Genomic DNA, 24,671 nt, shown 5'->3' on the forward strand with positions numbered 1-24,671 from the left:
TTGTAGTTCCAAGCATCATAGAGGGGGAATGGCACTAGTTGGATAAGACCAAACTGGCGAGCGAAGTGGTTGGGAGCGTAAAGCTCATAACTGAGTTCATCAGCAGCAAGCCTAATGTCTGAACAAGAAATCGCGCGTTAAAAATCCAAGCGCACGCGATCACTATAATTAGCAGCCCCAGGAAGGAACCCATTTTCAAGAGGAGTGGGGAATCTCCTATTGAGTACTAAGTCACAGTAAGTCATTTCGTGCAGGAGGTACAAATATGAGAAACACTCATAATAGGGTGGGGATGTGTACCTCGCCTCGCAACAAAGCCATTGACCAAGAACGGAGTCAGCCGGTGGTAGCAATGAAATATCGTTGCGGTGGAAGAATGGAAAGTAAGTTTGAATCCAGAAATCAAGGATCCAAAAGTGGCCAGAAATGCTAGTCTTGAAAGGATGCATGGTGGCCTGGTATAGAGTACGGTAAAGGGCACCCAACATTGGTTGTCCTAACCCTACGGGGCGGCCGTTGTAGAGGGTTGTGGCCAGGAAAGTCCAAGGACCAGTGGGCTTATTGGCGGAGATACAGAAGATGAACTTGCAGAGCCAGTACTCCAGAAAAGCAATGCCACCAGTCGCATTGTGTTCTTTGTGGTAATAGGCCAGCCACCGCGGATAGGAGCTGCTATGAACACCGCGACCAGTTTGGGCCATGGTTGATGAGAAGTTGTCAGAATCGAATTGGCCATGTAGATATGGCTCACCATCGATGGGCAACCCAGTAATGGTAAGAATATCAATAATGTAATACTCATTTGGCCAAATCAGAAATCAAAGGTGTTGGTGGCAGTATTCCAAAAGCAAAGGAAGGCAGTGAGTGGCGAGTGATTGTCACCGCGAGGAAGGCGAAAGTATAAATCAATGGTTTGGGTAATACCTGATGCGTTCCAGGGAACCAGATCTCGCGCTCGCGCTTCGCGATACCAAGAGAGCTCCGCTGCGCTGATCGAGGATGGCCAGTGCCCTATTTTCACTCGATGTTTTTGCGCACCCCAACTGTTGAAATCTCCAGGGGTCCTTCAGAGGACTGGAATGGGTCGACGGATGGGCAGGCCGTAGAGGGCGATAGCGTTGGCTGGAAAGGAATCTCACAGTGCCGGGGCCAGTCCGACATGTTGATTTGGGAGCCTGAGAAGCAGTGGTCTCTGGATATTGGTGTGGATATGACAGCGGGCACCAATTCCGGTTCCCCAAGTGCGAGTAGCTTTCTCGTTGAGTTCTTCCTCCTGATCGATAACTATTTTCTTTGGAGGAGCCATTTCTGGGTTTCTGTAAGGAGGATTGTTTGGGACAAAAGAGTTTCTGGGTTTTAGGAGACTGAAAGAGTTTCTGATGTGACAGGTTTGGAGTGGCTGCGGGATTTAAATAAAAGATTTTGTGAGGGAAATGATGAGATGAAAAGACGTTTCGCCAAGCGAATAGACCCAACCCTCATTAATGATATCGATTCGGTCATCAGACATATCGTTTTAGTCCCCTTCAATCAGTTACATTCTCGCGGGCTCGATTTCGGGGTCTGGGGGGCAATGTTTGAGCCCAAAAGTAATTTTGGCAAGATCGTTTAGTGGATTTAGCATAGCAGGCCGATACCTGCGGCCCAAAAATAAGTCTACTTGGAATTAGGTTACAATTTCGCCCATTCCGAAACCCATAAGGAAAACGAGCCCTTATTGGAGTCAGGTAGTGGAGATTGAATAGGAAACTTCAACCAAGAATCCTTCTATGGCAAGGAACAGTCGAAACCCTAGGTATATATACCAGATTTCAAGGACAAATCAAACACAACTCTCAAATCAATCAATCCCTCGGATTATCAAGCCTCCCCGGAGCAAATCTTCAACCTAGTTGAAACCCGGCGACCGTGCTTCCAGTCCTAGTCTCTCCAAGAGCCGACTGTTAGTGCTACTGCCACCGATACTATCAGCGAAGCAAAGGTAACGCCTTCGCAACCCCCGCGAAGCTAAAGTCACGCTTTAGCAAACCCTGTGCTTTCTCCAAACTTCCCAGTGATTGCTCTGCTCAACCTACAACGTTGAGTATCGATTCGGCGACGCGAAGAGATCACAACCAAAGCCCTTACCACTAAGGCAAGAAGTCCTTTTCCGGAAGGCAAAGAAAAGAACCTTGTGACGAGGTTGGTGCTCTTCTCGTCCACATCGTTTGAGAAGAAGTCATGTCAAGGGACGCCCTGACGACTACACCCCACGGTGCTGGCACGCTCGCGCATTCAAAAGAGACAGTTTGTACCATACTGGATTTTCGTGTCAAACACGTATAATTAAGAAATCTTTACTGTGCATTGTAGTTGGTGGGAATGGGTTGTTTAGCTTGGTTTGCATGGGGTGAGATTGTGCCATGGGTATGTTTTACAGAGAGCTGCAAGAATTGTATTGGTTAGGTGTTGAGCCTCATTTTTGTTAATAATCTAAATCCCAATTACATCAAACTCTTAATCCTTTATACTTCAATCAAATACTGGAATCACTAGGTCATTCATCTGTATGAACTGCTTAATAATACTTCACTTTTGAAACTAAAAATTTGTAATATGAAAATCCCCTGAGAGTTTAATAATGAACTGACATGCATTAGTAGAAACTAGGAAACATGACTCTCCAAAGAAGCTAACCTGTAAGTGCATCTCTTTTCCTGCTTTCTGCATTCATAATCCGAGTAATATCAGTATGATCTTCCTACTGCAGGGTCTGTTAGTAGAATACCAGAAGAGATCAAAAACAGGAACTTCTCCCTCTTACCGCCTGTCCTGTCTTTCAAGATCTTTCAAGATCAAGTAATACAATTATATTCCTCACTTTTTCATATTTATGTCAATTGTTGTGGTGCAATACCTTAGATGAAAATAGACGAAGGTGTATCTGACTGATGATGGATCAGAGTAATGAAAAATTTACATTGAGGTACCAAGGGTGAAAGTGGAGATGGTAAGCATTAATATTATTCCACCTGACTAACTGGGCATTTATATATTTTCATTGTCCACTTTGTATGCATTTATATGCATAGATGCAGAGGTAACAATGCTTCTCTTTCTTAATTTGTGATCAATATTTTACATCTGGGTCTGTCCTTGATGATCCTATATTTGGGAAAAGAAAGCCAGACTCCCAACTAAGGTCTATTGAAGAGCATGAAAATGGTCAAGGTGTTGATCCTTCATCATTTTCAGAAAAGCTGAAAATAGAGAACGGTGAGCATAAATCTTCTGCCTACTGATAGATTGTGGATCTGGGTTTGATGCATATTCATTTTGTTTGTTTCTATAGTGGGTGATATTTGCCATTTTGGGTCTTGGGTTGCCTTTTTCAATCCCATTGTTAGTGAGTTAATTAACATGTATCTAAGATCACTGAGATGTTTTTATTATTGAATTTTGCATTCTGTATAAGATTCTACTTTTTGTGGCGGTTCGATTTTACATTGGATAAATTATATTTGCCTTCTGTTTATTTCATAAATGGTCGAACAAACTGACTTCAAGTTTTCATGATCTGGTCTTTTTATTAATGCTTTCTTATGTTCAATCTGACGTTGGCTTTTTCCTACTTTAATTTGCTTATATTTGTTTTGTTTTGCTCTGACATATGCATGACTTTTTATTTCTTTGTTCATATCTCAAATAAACTGAATAGTTAACAATAATCAAGTTACTAGGAGAGATAAGTCTATAACCAACTAAACACATAATGAAAATACCTAGCGCTCTGCTAGGGTTGGGACAGCGCCGTTTTTGGCCTCTTTGTACCTTACTCCATTATCAATGGAGTACACTTCCGGCACTGTGTTCGGCGTCGATACCTTTACGCACGGCTTCTACCGTGCTTCCTTCTCAATCGCAGCAAGCCTACTTCCTGGCGACTACTCTTTGGCCCCAGTCTTGATCTGATCGTGGTTGGTGGGGAGAAGAGAGGGTTGCGCTGCAGTGTGGAATTGAAACGGTGCAGGCGGTCACCAACTCCGACTGAGCCGGGCATATCTGAAATTGGAGCTAGTGGTTAGATTTGGCCTGATGGCGGGGTTAATGGGTTGTTGCTTGACCGTGTTCTCAAGTGAAGGGACGAGGCTAGATTGGCGGCCGGCGAGGATTGGCTTTGGCGTTCGGTTCCCCACTGTTTTGACCAGAGGAGGTTTGGACTGGAGTAGAATCTATTCGATTCTACTTCGGAACCGCCCCAACACTGGTGGGGAAGGAGCGACGCCTTGATTCAAGCGGACATGTTCGAGATGGGTTTTCTCCTGCAGGGATTGGCAAAGCAGCGGCTTGGATCGAAGACAAGGCAGGACTAGGTGCCCAGAGTATTTTTGGGTGTCCAATGGGCCTGGGCTTGTTAGGGTTACTCAAGAAGGGCCTTTGCTTGGGCCTTGTCTTCTGTTTGGATTCGTATCTGGGATCCTAGAGATTTTTTATGGATTCCTCTTTCTGCTACATTTTGGATTTGGAGTTTCGGTTACTTAGAAAGAAGATTGCTCTCTATTCAGTGCATTATTTTGCATGGAGTAGGCAAGGTTGGTCACACTACCGGCGATTACCTTGATAGAAGGTTACCCTCTATTCGACGTATATCTTTGTGTGGAAGTATGGTCGACCATACTATTGGTACCGTTTTACATAGCCTGGACTCTGTCTGGTGCCTCATCAAATGCTTAATTGCATCCCTTCGTACTCTTGCTAGTTTTTATTTCTGTTGCTTTGTTGCATCTAGTATTTCTCTTGCTATTTTATATTTTGATGTAGCCTATACATCTATAAGTTGTAATTTTTCTTATGTTCGTTATTAATGAAATGGTTGACTGTTACTCTAAAAAAAAAAAACAAAGTTACTAGGAGATATTAGTGGTTGTGAGCATTTTCTTAATAAATTTTTCATTTGCTGCAAGTATGGTTCTGTTTTTATTTATTCTAAAATCTACTGTAACCTTCTCTTTCCAGATCGCTTTAAATAGCAACTTGACCATTGTGATTGATCACCAGCTTCCAATAGGAAAAGGTGGCTTAATAATTAAAAATATATGAGAAAATTAGAAGAAAAAAAACCCCCAAAAATGAAGCTCCTATTAGGAAAAACTCATTTCTATATTTTCTTTTAATCTATACCCATTCACATAATTAAACCTTCCTTCACTACTAGAAATTTTCCCATTCCACAATGACTTCAATTAGTTCCTATTGGGACAAAGCACACTAAAAACAGTTGCTAAATTAGCCACTATTGAGGAATCAGTCCCCTCTATAGCAGGTATCATTGGGACAATAGGTATTGATAAAACAACAGTGGAATAACGGAATCCAAGGTAAAGTCAGCATCTAAATTCACACTGATATTAGTGGTTTTGGAATGTCACTGATATCAGTGGCAAATTTATGAGGTTATATTAAAAAAATAAGGTGCCAGTTGGCACCTTTACATTCTTGTACTATACTTTATATTGTATTTTAAATTGTATAATACAATAAATGTACTAGCTATAAATTTACAGCTGCACCCCTCAATATATAAACATCAAGACTTCATCCCACAGCTGCAACTCTTCTTTTGACACAAACATGTGATGCCCTGGAAATTCGTATTTATTTTTCGAGAATTTTCCAAAATCTCATTTGTGGTTATTGGACTGTTTCGTGGCTCATGGATGGAGCGGAAATGTTTCGGACAAATTTTTATTCGGAAAATATGAATTTAGGGGTGGCGCAAAGGTTGACTTTTGATACATTGGGATTCTCTGAAAACGTCATTCACGAAAGTTGTAGAGCGCGTCGATACGAGTTTGCGGACATGTGGAACGCGTCAATCGGATTTCGTATGGGGAAGTTACGGCTTTCAGAAGAAGTTTCCATTTTGGTATAAATAGGAATTTTCCGAAATTATTTTCATAATTTCCAAGTTTCCATTTCCGGAAACTCTCATTCTCTCTCTTTTCTCTCTCGGTCGACACCTTCACTATCTGAGTTTTTCGTCTGACCCAACTCAAACCCGGCCAACCCGACCTAACTTTTTCTGCGCTTTCCAGCGGTGAAATCTTCCAGATCAGCTCGTCTCGGCCGTTTGCTCCTCCCTTTGGTGTCCTCTAGCAGCGATTCTCCTTTACGGCTGTGCTGCAAGGAGGTAAAGTTTGAGGATTTCGAACCCGACCGGAAATTCTTGTTCTGGTGACGGCACGGCTACAAGTTTCCTTCTTTGGGTTCGTGAAAGCTTTCTAGATCGATTTGTGGTGTTTTTTTTGATCGATTTACGTGGAAATCGGTTCAACTCGGATTGAGCAAAAATTCAAAGCTTGTGAGGTAGTTTTCGACAATTTATGCTTGTTTTCTGACTTCGAGCTAGTTATGAAAATTCACAAGCATGCTTAGATGAACATTTTTTATGTTGGGAGTTTTGGGAAATAATGAGTTTTGGCCGGTGGCGGCGTTCCGGCGGTGTTCTGGCCATCTATGGGATTTTTTCTGGTATTATATATGTTCTACTAATTGATACGAGCGTTTCGATATATAATATGCAAATTTTGGAGTTCGAATGGATTTGTTATGATTTTTACCGTTTCATATCGGTGAATTTATTCGATCAGTGAGGATCCGAGCGTTCGATCGACTTGTGGTTTGGACATATCAATCGTAGAAGTATTTCGGAGACATTGGGTGGTCTCGGATGTGGTTTCGCCTCAATTGGCGTCAGTTTGGGAATTTTGGTTCGATTTAGGGTTTTGAATGTTATTCCTTGTGTTTCATTAACTGAATCAAGGCTGTACTTTCCTTAGGTGCTTGACAGAGTGCATTCTGTAGGTAGTCTAGTGGTGTGAAGACGCAACAGGAGTTTTGAAGTGAGTAATCTCACAAGGTTCATTAATGAACGGAATTACCTTTATCGTTTTGAGAGTTATTGATTTAACTGCAAACTATAGTTGGTATTAGTAGGCATTCCTGAGCGGATGACAACGTGTATATATATATATATATATATTTACATGAAATATATATGTTTTGGTGGGTTTGTGGATTTATGAAAACAATATGCATGAAATGATGCTTTTTATTGTTTTGGGTTGTGGCTTTTGGAAAACAAATGATTGTGGAAATGTTGATTTCGATTCGTTTTGAAAAGTGTTGAGATTTGTGTACGAAAACAATGTGCATGGATTGATGCTCTTTTATTGTTTTGTGTTATGGCTTTTCAAAAAACAATGATTATGGAAATGTTGATTTCGATTGTTTTGAAAAGCATTGAGATTTGCATAACATTTTGGGTCCAGTGCGACTCCTTTAATGTTTTGCTCCAAGGGACTGTGCGGCCCGAGGAACGAAGGTCTATGACCTTGGGCAAAATATCAGGTAATCACGTCTTTGGCCGAACGAGTGGTTACATTTCAGTTGGAGCTCTAATCTATCTGCCATATAGGTAATTCATGGGGTAACGGCAATTACGTGTTTTTAGGGAACAAGGTGTGAGTTGCTTCCTTATTAACGGTTTTTAAGGGGACAAAGTGCAAGTTGTTTTCCTTATTAACGATTTGATAGAAATCAAGGTGTGAGTTGCTTTCTATGGTACGATTGATAGAATTCAAGGTGTGAGTTGTTTTCTATGTTATATTTGATAGAAATCAAGGTATGAGTTGCTTTCTATGGTACGATTGATGGAATTCAGGGTGTGAGTTGTTTTCTATGTTATATTTGATGGAAATCAAGTGTGAGTTGCTTTCTATGGTACGATTATGATACAATTAATAGAATTCAAGTTGTGAGTTGCTTTCTATGTTATATTGATAGAATTCAAGTGTAGGTTGTTTTCTATGGTACGATTTTGGTACGATTTTGGTACAATTGATAGAAACCAAGGAGTGAGTTGTTTTCTATGTTTCGTTTTAAAAGGAACCAAGGTGTAAGTTTCTTTTATTTCGATTTGACAGGAAATTAAAGTGTGAGTTATTCTCTTTTATTTCGTGTTTTAAGGAATCAAAGCGTGAGTTGTTTTCCTTATTTTTGGTGTGAGTTGTGTTAACTGTTTTGAGTTACTCATATGGGCTTGCAAAAGCTTACCGGGTTTTTTGTGTGACAACCCGGTACACTATTCAAACGGTGTAGGGGTTAATCCTGCAAGTTGGGATAATCGGGGCTGAAGCTGAGGTAGCGCCTTTGCAGCTTTACGACAGGAAGCCATTTTTGTAACTTTACCGTTGATAAGGACTTCCGTTGTAGTAAACTCTGAGGAGCATTTACGTTTTATTTTGTTGTTGACAATTTAATTCGTAAGTTTATGTAATATATGACTCTGTGGAGCGGGTTAATATTGACATAGTGGGTTCATAGTATCAATATGTACTTGGGTAAAAAGGGAAAAAGTTTCTAGGTATTTTTGTATTGATAGCTGAACGTTCACGCATGATAATTATGAGATTATATATCGATTTTTATTTGTGTAAAAAATTAGGGGCGTGACAGGACAACCTGCACATTATATCACGTTAATTAGTTATTATTCTAACAATTACACAGACCAACTTAACATATAAAAAACATTAGAGTGAAGCTAGAGGTGTCTCTTTGGTTCTGAACATGTAGTATACAAGGATATAATATATAAGCTATTATAGAAATTTAGCATTCGAATAAACATAACTACAGAACAATAGATCTAAAAAACTGACGGACATGACAATGAAAAGGCATAGCAGTGCACATCTACATATACACTCTCAATTTTAAACCCTTTTGGTCATGAAAACAATTTGTAGAAAACATAGGAAAATACCTCAGAGCCACACGATATTTCCGACCCAACTTTTCAAGCTTTGCCATTACATAATCTGTGATACCAGGAGTGCCTGTATATTTAAAAGACAGCTAAACAATTAGAGAAAAATATACAAGAGAAAAGGAACATTACCGTGCATGTTAACTATCAAAACTTTTGGTCAATATCATAAGTTAACCAATTTCTCTGAATCATTCTTGTTTTATATAAAACTGAACATTCAAACCCAATTCCTAAGAAACACTAAACATTAATAGAAGTGAATAACTCTAAGACTCACACTTTGCAAATGGGCAGTCCATCATTCTCTTCTCCAAATCCAACTGCCAAAAGTGAACAAAAACAATTATATTATCCAGTACAGAAAACTTGAACAAGCTGTAGCTTTTACATGAAGCAATTAGCATTAACCACTCACCTTATTCTGGATAGAGAAATTGATAAAGTGGGTATCTACCAAAACTGGGTAAGGCGGCCCCCAAAGCAGTGTTGTATTGAAAGAACAACGCCATAGAAACATTTGGCCTAAATACAATTTTTGCCTTCACATTTTCCTAAACATCGGAAACATGGTCGTTAGCTATATATATGCTCCAGAAAAACTATCATTTACAAGGAAATACAATTTCAAGCATTTTTTTATAATCAACTCAATTCATTAAACAAAACAGAGCAGTGATATAAATGGTAACTAAACCAATCCAACACATCACAGACAAAAGTTCATAGAACACATAGAAACAGAAAGCCAGTTTAATATGACATACGATTCTTTCTTTGAGTTTTTTGTTATTTTTAGTCTCAGTGTACATTTGAATCTCAACTGCATAAACTTCCAAATGTTGACTTCCTTTTTTTTTTTTTATTATATGTTCCATTTTCTTTTTGACAAGACTATGGAGTTTCTTCATAATCTAATAGTGCAACACAGGTTTCTCTCAGCCTTTCAAGATCACAAATTCACAACCATCATAGGTAATAAGATAAACAGATATTACCTAACTCCTTCTCCCATATTCACCCATCTCAAACCAAATTTTGCAAACCTTAAGATTTGTCTTGAACCAATGCCTCTGCACAACAAGACGGAAAGAAACAAGGAAATTAGATGATTTGGCCCTCTTTCTCCAGTGGTATTGATTCTTCTTTATAACCTAAAATTCATAGCCTCAAGGCGATTGTGATGCATACAAACTAGAACTGGAAGAGTACATGAAAAATCAAGCTTATACCACCAAGTCAATTGTCAAAACCAGAAATTCCATTGATCTAAGAACTATTTGTTCCCCAAACCTATTGTTTAATGGCATTAGTAATAAACCGAAAGCTGAAGCATGTGTACCAAGCATACCATAAACTCATAAGCCTTTTCGGAGCACAGATTATATACAATTTTCAGATACAAATTGGCATCAAACACAACAGAGTAAGCATCAAAACAAAAGTCAACATGAGGAGCTCAATTGCAACAGCAACACTCACCAGCTGAATCGCAACCTCTTTCGCTTGTCTGAATATTCGTACCTACAACAACAATAAGACCAATAATTTAAGCACCTCCATGAAATCCTCAAATCCGATTTTGACCACAAAACATTAGAATCACAAAAGACGAACCAAGATAGCTCTCCCCAAAGAAGCTGCTACCGATCTTCCATCCCAGCCTGAACTTATTCTCAAAGAGAGACTCCATTTGCGCAACCCGAATAGCATAGAAACCTTGACCCCAAAACTACAGACCCTCTTAAAATCAAACCTTTGGAGAGAGAATCTAAGCGCCAAGCAGCATACCAGAGCTCTGCCGACTGCACTGCAACAACATCGCCAAGATTGTCGTCAACTGAAGCAAAAAAAAAAAAGCAGAGAGCAAAAGAAAGTAAAAAAATTTGTACAAACATCACTGTCGGTGTCTGGGTTCTCCGTGTTGGGGAGAGAGAGAGAGAGAGAGAGAGATCTAGGGTTAGTGTGAAGTGTGAGAGATGGATCTAGATGAACCAGAGAGAGAGAGAGATCTAGGGTTAAACTGAAAAGTGTGAGAGACTGACAGGGAGAGAGGGGGCTTTTTGTATTTGCCGTTAGTTAAGATCTCACACTACTAGAATAATGTCATCAGACATCGCCACTATTAAATCGGTCAGGATTGCAGCTGATGTTAAAAATCGTGCTAACATCAGTTTGTGAAAAAACCGATTTCTATTGTTATTATAGACATCAGTCACCAACTGAAACGATGAGAAAAGTTTCGTTGGAAAAATTTTAAAAAATGCGGAGGGACTGAGTTGAAATTTTCAGATACGCGGGGGGACCAAAATATTCATTTCCCCAACCCTTAGAATTTGTTCACTCTGTCTAAAACTTACAAACCCTAATTACTAACTCTCACTTTGACTCCAGAGTGCACCTCCTTCTTCGCGTCGACCTCGTTCTCCAACCTGACCCGCCCCGAGCTCGTTCTCAGACCTGAGCGGCCTCGAGCTCGTTCTCCGACCACCACCAGCGTAGGTCCTGTCTCTCTTCTCCCCACCACCAATACTGATTTTCTATCCAACGTTTCATCGTCTTTTTCTTGTGAAGAGAGAGTGAGATGGGAGCGGAGAAAGCAGAGGCGTCGTTGGATTGGTTGATCGCCGGGTTCAACAGTCAGATCTTAGAGCTCCAAGAGCTCGTTATTGCTCAAAATAGTAAGACCCAACCTGATTACCCAATCTTAAATTTATGAACTTTTGATACGGCTCTTATCATCTCACATATTCTTCCAATTAGTGCTCAAGCTCAGATATCTGGTGGCTGGAGAAAACTGAAAAAGAAATTAGGGATCATGTCTCGATTTATTTCAAGCTTTTCAGAATGAGTCTACGGATTATATATGGTGGCAGGTAAATGGGTCTAGACTTTGTTTATAGCATGATTTTGATGTTTTGGCAGGGATTTGGGTATTTGTTTCTGGTGGCTGCAGAATATTTGGTTTAGGGCGATGGGCTACGGTAATACCACTCTAGATCTGGTTTTTCTTTTGGTATGGGTGTGGAGTGTTAACTTGTTTAAACTTTATTTTGCTGAAATTAGGATTATTGGGATAATTGACTTGAATGGAAATTCTCATTGACTTATTGAATATCTCCTATGGGTTGTTTCTGGGTTTTCAATTTTGTTTGCTTGAAAAAAATCTCTCTTGAATGTCTGGGATAGTTTCTGATCAACAAATCTATCTTGTTTGGCCTTTTTCTTGCAGGACATCTTTTTGTAGAAGTACTTCTTTTTGCAGTCATTGTTTTTCTATTCTCCCAGAAAAGTTACAAGCCCCCTAAGAAGCCTTTAACAGAGAAGGTTTGTGTGAAAGTTTTATGCCAGTACTTTTTTCTTGTGGAACAATACACTCTGCTTGCGCACCACCTTTAATCCATTGAACTACTTTTTATATTCGTAACTTAACAAAACAAGAAGTCAGAAGTGTTGAGGCATTGTTGTAAATTGTAATTTGATTATACTTCCTCGTGGGATTTGAAAGAAAAGATCTGTGTGACCAATTTAGTTGTCAACTTTTGTCTCAATGAATAAAGTTTTTAGTTATGCTACTATTTGCATATCACCACATATGAACTTGCTAAATGTCTAGTTTGATTATATGCTTCTGATTCTTCTGCTTTCTGATATGACATGTATCCTGGATTCTTAACTGAACTTGCTAAATGTCTAGTTTGATTATATGCTTCTGATTCTTCTGCTTTCTGATATGACATTGTATCTCTGACTTTGTGTTGAATGCATTCTTTTATAGGTGCTTGCGTAAAGTGTGTGATTCATGGAGCTTATTTGTGGAATTTCCACCGAGTGGACAAGCTATAAATCGATCATCTTGCAAGAAAAGAAAAGTTTCATTGAATGGGTCGAGTTTCTGTGGAGCAGATTTGGAGCAGTGAATGGGAAAAAGAACAAGCATGTGCTGAGGTAATTTAGATTCTTTGTATAAAAGTTTAGACTTCAAGTTTATTTTCTAATAGAAAAAAATGTCACTTGTAGAGGAGAAGAAATCTCACTTGTAGCATAGTTAAACCCTGCCTTCTAATAGAATCTCAAGATGTCCAATGTTAAAGGTATTTTCTACTAACTTTCATCACTCCATGAGATGTAGATTTAAGGCCATGACATGAACAGATTTCCGTCTTTCATGATCCTTCTAGAGTTTTGTTACCAGCTTTTCTTATTTGCTTCTTTTTTTTTTATGATTTCCATCTAGCTTATTTTTCTTTTATAACCTTTTTCATGAAATTCTCTGTTTTTCTTTTTGCTAAACTTTTGCATAAACAACATAGATATGAACTATTCTATTTGGTGTGTAAATAAAGGAGTGTCGGCCCCGAGACTCATCACCTTCGCATGTTTAACTTTCTTTGGCTCTATCTTTCCGAGCAAGATCAGCAAGTCCTTTGTTCATTTAATTGCCTGCTATTGGATAAAAGAGGAATTAACAAGTGGATGAGTGATAATACTCGTAGATTTATACTTGGTTCCAAACGACTTAAGCATTGTACGGTAGCAATTCATGTACTAGACTGTAGAATCTGCGAGAGAGAATAATGCAGTTCGTTTGATTGAACCATGAAGACCTCTGTGCCTTTAAATTATTGGAGATGTTCAAAGGAAGGAGAAAGTAAAATCTATGATAGGACAAGTGGAATGCGATCTTGTTGTCATGAAAATAATATTAGAGAAAGAAGGAGGATTCTGCACTGGAAGTGCTAGAGTTACTGATCACCAGGTATGGTCATTATATTCTGTGAAACTGATATGGTTACTGATGTGTATATCAATAGAATGGAATTCTAACAAGAATTTTTTTGTCTTATTGTAATAATGGTTATGTCTTTGCCTGGATATAATATATTATGTCCAAAAGAATAAGTTTTGGGGTGTTGTCTGTGGAAGCGATTGTGCAGTTCTGGGTACGTCTTTTCTACTTCTTTGCCCCCATATCTTGCGAGTGCTGCCATTACTGCCATTGATGTTCTTGAGGAGAACCCTGATCTGATAACGAAGTTGAAGAAAAACATTACGTTACTATGTAAAGGTTTGTGCTTGATCTCATTTTTCATGTGCATGTGTGTTTCTCTTGGTTTGATATAGTCATCACTTGATTAGTAGTGTCTTAGTAGTCGCTTATCACATGTCTTGTGCTGGCATCCTCTTGATTGAGTATTGTGCTGTGATGTGCAGGATTGTCAGGTGTAATGGGGGTTGCTTATATTCAAGAAGTTGGGAAAGCCAGCCTCTTTTTTGAGTTAGGCTAGCTTTTAATTAACATTTTTGTAGCAATTATGAACAAACATGGATACTAATTGCTAGGCTAGCCTTGTAGTAGGTGAATTGAGGTTTTATTTTGCCCATTTTGTAAACTGTTAAGGATGATGATTTCAGATATATATTTTCTAGACATCATCCTTGTAATAGCCCAATATTCAAATAACTCTTGTCAACTACCAAAATTGCAATTTATAATAGCAGCTATATATTTTATGGACATCATCATCTTTATAGAATGTGATGTCTAGATATAAAGTTGTAATCAGTTTTAACCATAAAAACTGATGTCTAGTAATACAGATACATCAGTTCCAAAATGAAAATCGATGTTATTGAAATATACAGACATCGATTTTTTGTCGAAAACGATATGTTACTGAGTACCAGACATCAGTTCCAAAATGGAAATCGATGTTACTAAAATATACAGACATCGATTTTTTGTCGAAAACGATATGTTACTGAGTACCAGACATCAGTTCCAAAATGGGAACTGATGTCTGTAACAGTATCAGTCATCGGTTCTTAAATCAATAACGATGTTAAAACGCAAACTTGTGTTGTGTAATCTATATTTCTTTAAGCATTAAATACAATAAATGGTGGGTTTAACAATAGTAAAACATGTAAGTTTGTTATCATTTAAACCTATTTACATCGATTTATAATTAGGAACCGATGTCTACACGAATACTAGACATCGGCTAAAAACCGATGTCTGCATTTTCTGGATCTTTCTCATCACCCACAAGGACATCGGTCGGGTTTTTGTTTCTCATCGGTTTTTGGCCTATGTCTGGGGCCATTATTCTAGTAGTGTCAATAGATCCGACGGTTACCACTGAATATCAAAAACGGAGAAACCCCCAAGTTGATGGACACCAATATCATAAAATATCGTAAAAATTGAGCCCAATTCAAATTTCTTCATCTGTCAATTCCGCAAATAGCTTGACAGTGGAAAGAAGGGCCCACTTGCATGCACATTTGGACTATTTGGCCTACTTAATACCCACTGATAACAGAGGCTCCTCAATAATATATATATATATATATATATATATATATATGGGTCATTTACCCTACTTAATACCCACTGATAAGTCCCACTGATTTTTCAAATCAGTGTGATACTGTTCTCTTTGCACACTGATGGCTAAAAAGAGGTGCCATTGGGGAAATTTCTAGTAGTGCTTATAGGTTTTAAGTCTATTATGATTTTTCTTGTTTTTTTTAGTTTGACTATTTTACCCTTCTGATTGAATAGGTAAAATATTCGTCAAATATAATTGTTGACTTTTTAGTAAAATATTCATTTCACCTCATTTACCGGAAATGAAATAGAATAATCGAACACCCTTGTCATTAACTTTCACTTGCTAATTTTTGTATTTCTAGACGAACCATAGGCTTAACTATATAATTTTTCCTATCGTACGTACATGTGTTAAATATCATGTGAGTTTTAACATAAGCAAATGATTTAGGTATCATTTAGGAGTTCACAATTTGTAACTATCAATCAGGGAATAACTTAGGTAGAATGAACCATTGGCAAAATTGCATAATTTTGTCTATCATTCAGGTGTTAAACATCGTGTGGTACATATCATTCAGGGAGTTCACAATTTGTACCTAAATCATTTAGGGAATGACTTAGGCACCTGTAATTCCAGCTTTTGAATGTGGATATTACATAACCTCCAACCCAAGTATTGATTTAGATTAGGCTTTTGAATGTGGAGATTACATAACCTCCAACCTAGGTATTGATTTCAATTGCTGGAATCAAGAGTTGATTAATTCTGGGCAATGTCTTTGGGTAACCGTTTCAAGACTTGCATCTGCAGAAAGTTTAGGGATGGTGGCAGCTTTAGTAATTCTTAACAACAATGAGTTTTAATATTTATCCTATTTAATAGGTTTTTTTTTAAAGTAAACCTAATTAATATGTTTGGGTGTATATTAAAACAATCTTATAGATGGATTTAATCTAAAAGGTGTGTTTGAATTTGGGTGTAGAATCAAATTCCCCAAAATATATATCATATGAAATATTGAGAAGCTTTCCCTTTTCTTCTGACTTCCACTCTTAGTTAATACTCTCAATCCTCTGTACACTCTTTCATGAGTGTTTTAGAAGAGTGTGCATCTTTTATGTCTTGCATCTTTTATATGATACAATTAATGGATGTATATAACCCTATGCGCCAAGATTTACTCATTCTATGTCTTCCTTTGTTTATATAGAATGGTGGTATTTAGGGATTTGTAAACGAAGTGAAAATACAAGAACAGAACGTGTTTTCTGGAAAACGGGGATTGATAGTCACGTTTCAATCCTTACTAGGCAGAAACCAAAAATTCAAACAGAACACAAGGATTTTTGGTTACGCAGTGAAAACCTCAAATATGAGATTAAAAACATTACGGGGCTCTTACTCTTGAGAACCCAAAATAAGAACAATTAACATATGATGAAGGATATGTTCTTTACAAACTCAAGTAGCACTAGCTCGGCTACAATCACTAGACAAAACTAATGAGAAGTTTGTCTTCAATCTTGAACTCCTTCACTTGACCGATCACCAACTATCGCTCTTCTTTCTTCACAGCCTCACTACTGATCTCAAGAGAATCTATGCATATGAGGAACACGACCAAGAACACTTCAGCATAGAACAAGTGTCTTTGACTCTTATGACAAAACTGTCTCAAGCAAGCAAGACTACCAAACTAATTCTTGCGTCTCTACTTCTCTGACCGTCTTTTTCCACAAATATATATTAAGGGGCTGCGCAATGCTCAATCAAACAGAATACAACCTAATTCGACTTCTACAAGGAAATAATCTTTTGTGTTAAAGATAATCAAATAAAGACACCAAAGCCTAAAATATTTGGGAAATGAATTACACAATTTGGCAAACAGAAAAATATCTTTAAATAAACAATATTAAAACCCCAAAGATACTTTCCTAGACCAACCACTAATTAACACACGGGACTGACCATATATACATGGATGCATTTACTTGAGATTCTCTTGGATCAGCTTGTAAGATACTCTAATGTTTTGTATGGGTATGCCAATACACCAAGTTAGTCAAAACTTGTACCAAAACGAAGCACGCTATGAAACTATTTTACATCAGATCCTCCAAGGTGTTGTCAACAAAAAAAGAAACCATGACTCTGTTAGCAAGTAGCTGTTCAAATCAACCCCTAACAAAAAATCCAAAGAGGTAAGTTTCTGAACTTAAAGCCTTAATATAAAAGTGGTGTATTTCCTATTCTATCTGTTTTTTGTTGATAAAATATATATATATATATATATATATATATATATTATATCTGTTTTTCAGTGTATAAGGTCTTTTGTTTTGGTTCAGTGTATGTACCGATCAAAGAGACTGATTTACATGTTTAACTTTGAAAACAAAAAATGCAATAACATAACATCTATGATTCACTTTTTGCTTAGTGAACTTATGCTTTCCAACTAATTTGGAGCAAGTGGCTTTAACGAATTACAAACTCTTTCAGAGAATATAAACCTTAGATATTCTGTTTTTTGTTTGACTAATCAATGAACTTATCAAATTTTCTCAAAAAAAGAAAAAAAAAAACAGGAAAGAGATGTAATTAATTGTATTATTGAGATAGGATATTGATGGAGAAGTTCACTTTTTGAGCGACAACCGATATAAAAAATATGGAGAGTAATGCACAAAATAACCCAGTTCTAAAGATGCATAAGAAAAAGTTGAATGAAGTAACAATTGATTGCTTTTTGAATAATTTGTCCCTTCGTTTTTTGAGAGATAGATAAGCGTTTGAACTAACCAAATTTTAATTTTGTTAGAAAGAAAAAGAAAACTAGATTGAATTGAAAAAACTTTCCTATAGCTACTTCCCAAATTTTTACCATAAAAGTAGCTCCACACTTGAATATGTACTTAGGCTTATAATTTATTGTCACGCCCCGAATTTTAAATAAAAAAATTCAAATCCGAAACGCGAGAACAAACACAAGAAAACACACATAGAAAAATTTTCATTTAAATTAAGCAACAAAACAAACTGAGCTCACAATGTCAATACTGACTCATTCTTTAGAGTCACATATTACATTACAAATAGTTTACAAATCAAACTGAATGACAATTCAATAAGTAAACACACCCACCACAAATCACTACACAGCGGAAGACGTAAAACTAAGAACACCCTTCCACGTCCACGCCATCGAACGTACACCTCAGCTTTGATAATGATCACTCGATATTCTAACCTGCATGATAAACCCTACACCATAGAATAGTGCACCGGGATTGAACAAAACAAACCCGGTAAGCTTTTTAAGCCCGTATGAGTAAACTCAATTAAAGTGACTCACGTCACGCATGCTTATAATTTCTCAACTCGTGAGATGAATTAAAGCAACAATATTTAATTTCACAAAACACAACCAACATCAAGTTCATATCATATCATATCATCGATCTCAATGACAAATCACACTCACTTCCCCTCAACATAAAGCATTTGTCAAAACGATGACCTCACAACTCATTCACAACTCACTACAAGTCTCAAACCACAACCGCACTTACAATTGAATTAAGTAAGATCAGTAATCCCTGCATGGAAACATAGTTCAAGAGATCCCATTAAAAACAACAATAGAAATCATATAAATCCTTGCATAGAGTTTAGTTCAGGAATTTACATTAAACAAACAATTCAAAAAGCGATAATCCCTGCATATAACTTAGTTCAGGAGATTACATTAAAACAAACAATTCAAAAGGCAGTAATCCCTGCATATAACTTAGTTCAGCAGATTACTTAAAATTCAACAATTAGAAGGAAAAGGAAAATCAATGAAGAAGTCAAACAACCCACACTAAAGTCAATGATCACCCATCAACAATCTTAAACCTCAATCACTCAACATTAATTCTTATCCTCTTCATAACAATCAACACATCAATTATCGCCACTTTGGTACTACTGTATAAACTATCACCACTTTGGTCACCACTTTGGTATTACAATATAAACTATCGCCACTTTGGTTGCCACTTTGGTATTACAATATAAACCATCGCCACTTTGGTTGCCACTTTGGTATTGCAATATATTTAATCACACTGTCAAACACAACTTCACCAATGTCACACCATCTAATATATATATTCCACGTAAATATATATATACGTAGTCATTCACGCAGGAATGACCACTAATACCAACTATAGTTTTATAAATTATTCCTCTCGAAAATCATTTTATATCAAAACATTGTTTTAACTTACCCATGAGCCATTGTCGATCAAGTTCATATATTTTAAAACAAATAATTTATTTTGATAAATATGATTTTGCATACTAACAATTAAATCTACTAAAATAAAACATAACTAATTATCAACCGAAACACCGTGAGATTTACTCACCTCAAATCCAGCTGCATCTTCTCTAATAGCCAAGATAAATTACTGGACGTACTGCCAATCACCTAAATCAAGTACAACCCCGATTCAGTACACGAATTAACAAAAACCATTTAATTCCGAAACTCCCGAAACACACTAAGAATCCGACAATGATACTAATCGAGGCGAAACTTCATCCAAGACCACCCGAGGTCTCCAGAATACTTATGCGATCAATATACCAAAACTACAAGTCACTCGAACGGTCGAATCCTCGCGGATTGCAAACCGAAGGTAACACATAAAACCGAAACCCTAGCATGCATCAAGTTTCTCCAAAATGATCTTATGATATATCAAAACGACCGTATCGATGTGTAGATGAATAAACTGAAAACAGAGCAAAAAAATAAGGCCAGACGCACTGCCACTCGCCTCCACAAGCGGCGGGTCAGCCGGTGGTCAACGGCGGCCGTCAACGCCAGATCAACCACCTCCGATGCAAAAGTCATCAACTACAAACTTGTTCAAATTGAAGAGCTGAGAAACCTTCATACCTGGAGCTAAGTCTGGTTCGGCCTAGATCGTCCTAGATCAAGCTTGGAAGTTGGATAAATCTCGGCCGTCTGATCACGTTTCCAGATCCAACCAGAACCGTCGAAAGCTTCAAACCTTGATCTAGCTCTCTACACCCCAAATCGTGATGCAAGGCTTATATGAGGATGATCAGGAGGAAGAGTAGATTCCAAAGCCGAGATAGATCGGCCCAGATGACGCCAGAATATGGAAGAACCGGTCGGATCCCGAAAGCTCCAACTTTGGGCTCTCCGATCCGCTACTTTCGGCAATTTTTGTCAAGGCAAGCACCAGAAAGCGAACGGCAACGCTAGTCTGAGTCCAAAACCTATGGTAGAGTTGCCGGTGGGCGTCGGACAGAGAAGATCGAGTTGGGTCGGGAACCGGGTATCGCCTCGGGTCGGGTCGCGCGGAGGAGAGAGAACAGAGCGAGTTTTGGGGAGGAAAACATAAAAAAGGGAAAATTCGGGATTTATGAAATAATCTGGATTTTTCTCATATTTATATAAAATTCCAAAATTTTCCATCCTTCATAACTTCTTCATACGAACTCCAATTTTAGCGTTCCACATGTTCACGAACTCGTATCGACGTGCTCTACAACTTTCGTGAAGGAAGTTTTCGGAGAAACCCAACGGATAAAAAGTCAACCTTTGCGGCTCCCCTAAAGTCATACTTTTCGAATAAAAATTCGTCCGAAACACTTCCGCTCCACCCTCGAATCACGAACTCGTACAAACGAACACTTTATTAATCCCAAGAAACATTTAGGAATTAATAACAAATTCTGGGGTCTTACATTTATTCTACTATTATGCACAATAAATAGTCCCTGAGACATACGTGTATTATATGAACATTTCATGTAATAGTTTGTTGAAAAATTTGGCAAAATATTTTTAGTTAATTAACAGATTATTTTTATAATTGAAAAAATTTATTAATTTATATTCATTTTTGTTTCATAATATGTGTATAAATTAATAAATTTTTTTAATTTACAGGAAAGCAAAAGTCATTTATAATACGTGTATAGTATGTTTGGGTTCAAAAGTACAGGAAATTTAATGAGTCATCTTTAAAATTACGAAGTACATATTTTTTTTTTGAAAAATACATCTATACGTATATTATTCGCGTTTTATACTAAAAACTGTTACCAAAAGTATCAATATAGTTATTTTTAATAGACTGGTTGTACTTGTCATGCCCCTGATTTTTAACACAAATAAAAATCGATATATAATCCCATAATTATACATGCATGATCGTTCAACCATCAATAACAAAAACCTGGTAACATTTTTTCCTTAAACTAAATAAATAATGATGCCTTGAACCCACTATGTCAATATTGACCCGCACCGTAGAGTCATATATTACAAAAGCTTACGAATTAAATTGTCAACAACGTAAATGCTCCTCAGAGCTCACCACAAGCGAAAGTCTTAATAATGGTAAAGTCACAAAATGGCTTCCTACCGTAAAGCTGCAATTGACGCTACCTCAGCATCAGCCATGATTTTCCTGACCTGCAAGATTAACCCCTACACCGTTTGAATGGTGCACCGGGTTGCCACACAACAAACCCGGTAAACTTTTGCAAGCCCGTATGAGTAAACTCAAAACCACAAAACAAAACACATTTCTTAAGTCACCTCAACCTAAACAACGATAAGCACACATTTCACACCTACAGCCATCAATTCCACATCCTTCCTTATAGTGTTTACGTAAGTCAACTGGTGACTAAGCCTCATGCTTAGATCCTTAATCCTAGCATCCAATTACACAAATTTCAGTCAAACAAGACTTCCTCAAGCAATGTTTGATGTCATCCTAACGCCCTATGGTGAATTCCAGAATCACACTCATTCCCTCCCTACTGGAAGCCTTTTGTCATCAACATGACATCAAAGGTGAAAATCAATGAATCACCTTCCTATCCTCACCACATAGTACAATTCGTCACCACTATGGCTCTTAAGATAAATCAAACCATCAATCAATACAATCAAGAGAAACAAAGCAATCACATTTCAAAACAAGCAAAACAATTCATGGTAACCCCTGCATATAATTTAGTTCAAGAGGTCACACTAAGTCAAGCAATTCAAATCATAGTAATCATCGTAATCCCACACTCTGACGTTTGTAGGTAGCCCCAGCCATCACAACAGTCTTCTCGATTATTGTTAACTTAATAACAGTTCAACTCCACTACCGAGTAGTCGTCACACTGATCATCGCACAGATTCCACCGGTCATCACATAGATAGCCATCGTCCTACTGATCATCACATAGATTTCGAGGATCATCACATAGATAGCAATTGTCCAGCTGATTATCACATAGATTTCGCCGGTCATCACACAGATAGCCATTGTCCCACTGATCATCACATAAATTTCTAGGATCATCACATAAATAGCAATTGTCCAGCTGATCATCACATAGATTTCGCTGGTCATCACACAGATAGAAATCATCACAAAGATTCATCACACTGATTCCAACAATTAATTACACAAATATTCCTACACAAGCTTTACATGTCAATCATCACAAAGATTCATCACACTGATTCCAACATTCATTACACAGATATTCCTACACAAGCTTTACATGGCAATCATCAAAAAGATTCATCACACTGATTCCAACAATTCATTACACAGATATTCCTACACAAGGTTTACATGGCAATCATCACAAAGATTCATCATACTGATTCCAACAATTCATTACACAAATATTCCTACACAAGCTTTACATGTCAATCATCACAAAGATTCATCAATGCATATATATCTCACATAAATATATATATATATATATATATATATGTAGTCATTCACTCAGGAATACCACTAATACCAACTATAGTCATAGTTAACCTAATAACTCCAAGACAATAGGGTAATCTTGCTCATAACAAATATCGATCATGCTCATAACAAATATCGTGAGATTTACTCACCTCAGAATCCCGCTGCGTCTTCACACATTAACCAAAGCAAGCACAATCTCCGCAATCTGTTCAATAAGTCCAACAAGCACCTGAACACGTAGGGTCTTGATTCAGTGCACGAATCACAAAGTGATTAAAGTTCGAAACCCTCGTTTTGAACTAAATCCCCATGAGTATAGCTAATCGAGGAGAAACCTCATCCGAGACCTCCCTAAGTCTCCAGAATACTTCCACGATCGATATGTCAAAACCCCAAGTCGATCGGACGCTCGGATCCTCATGGATCGAATAATCAACCGGTATGAAACCGTAAAAATCATAACAAATCCATACGAACTGCAAAATTTGCATATTATATATCGAAACGCTCATATCGACGAGTAAAAGATATATAATACCAGAAACAGTTCCTAATATGGCCGGAACGCCGTCAGAACGCCGCCGACCAAAACTCAATATTTCACAAAACTTCCAACATCAAAGATGTTTATCTAAGCATGCTTGTGAATTTTCATAGCTATCTTGAAGTCAAAAAACAAGCATAAAGGGTCGAAAACTACCTCACAAGCTTTGAATTTTTGCTCAATCTAAGTTGAACTGATTTCCATGTAAATCGATCCAAACAAACACCATAGATCGATCCAGAAGGCTCCCACGAACCCAAAGAAGGCAGCTTGAAGCCGTGCCGTCATCGCCAGGAATCGCCGCTAGAGGACACCACAGAGAGGAATGGACGGCGGAGACGAACAAGCTAGCCAAGTTTCACGGCCAGAGACCGCCGGAAAATCCGGGTCGGATCACCGGGTTCGGGTTGGGTCAGATGCGGGTGAGGAGAGAGAATGGAGAGTTTCAGATTTTAGGAAATGGAAAGTGGGAAAAATGAAAATAGTAACTTTCCCGAAAGGGAAACCCCTATATATAGTAACTTTCTAAATTTTCAAACGCTCATAAATTTCTCATACGAACTCCGATTTCCGCGTTCCACATATCCACGAACTCATATTGACGCGTTCTACAACTTTCTTGAAGGAAGTTTTTAGAGAATCCCAACGAATAAAAAGTCAACCTTTTCAACCCCCCTAAAACCATATTCTTCGAATAATTATTCGCCCGAAACACTTCCACTCCATCCACGAGCCACGAAACCCTCCAATAATCACAATTTAGATTTCGGAAAATTTTCGGAAAATAAATTCAAATTTCTAGGGCATCACAGTACAAACGTGAATCCTAATTCCTAACCATAAAACACGGAAATCTCAAGTGCACCTGGTAAAGGTGAAGGGTCGAACTCCTGGTTAGGAGTCAGAAAACCAACAAACTAGTCATTCAATCCTTAATATCTGTTTTGAAGTCATTTACTAGGAAATTAGTCCTAATTAATTACGTACATTCTATCAACTTCAGTGGAAAGTCACAGTTAAAGGGATAAACGAAGGTTTTAGTATCATATCCTAATTAATGACGAAGTGGTGTTAGCTCAATGGTTAGAGCGCTCACTACCTAAGATTCGGGTCTTAGGTTTGAGTCACCATGTGGGTAAGAGTGAAATCCTTAATTTGATCCTCTTTCC

General features: G+C 37.7%; 1 protein-coding gene and 1 long non-coding RNA gene across 2 annotated transcripts; both read left to right on the plus strand.

The window, feature by feature from the left end:
• The first annotated feature begins 11,588 nt into the window (after positions 1-11,588).
• On the plus strand, positions 11,589-12,948 carry LOC121052538. Its single transcript, XR_005809395.1, has 4 exons — positions 11,589-11,685; positions 12,042-12,136; positions 12,588-12,757; positions 12,830-12,948. It is a non-coding gene; the product is annotated as an uncharacterized LOC121052538 (long non-coding RNA).
• A 62-nt stretch (positions 12,949-13,010) lies between these two features.
• On the plus strand, positions 13,011-14,167 carry LOC112196156 (long chain base biosynthesis protein 1). The gene is made up of 3 exons (XM_024336458.2): positions 13,011-13,568; positions 13,736-13,877; positions 14,024-14,167. Exons 1-3 carry the CDS (start codon positions 13,470-13,472, stop codon positions 14,095-14,097), a joined length of 315 nt encoding a protein of 104 aa, XP_024192226.1. The 5' UTR covers positions 13,011-13,469; the 3' UTR covers positions 14,098-14,167.
• The last annotated feature ends 10,504 nt before the right edge of the window (positions 14,168-24,671 follow it).

Source organism: Rosa chinensis, chromosome 4 (assembly GCF_002994745.2).
Source record: "Rosa chinensis cultivar Old Blush chromosome 4, RchiOBHm-V2, whole genome shotgun sequence".
NCBI classification, from domain to species: Eukaryota; Viridiplantae; Streptophyta; class Magnoliopsida; order Rosales; family Rosaceae; genus Rosa; species Rosa chinensis.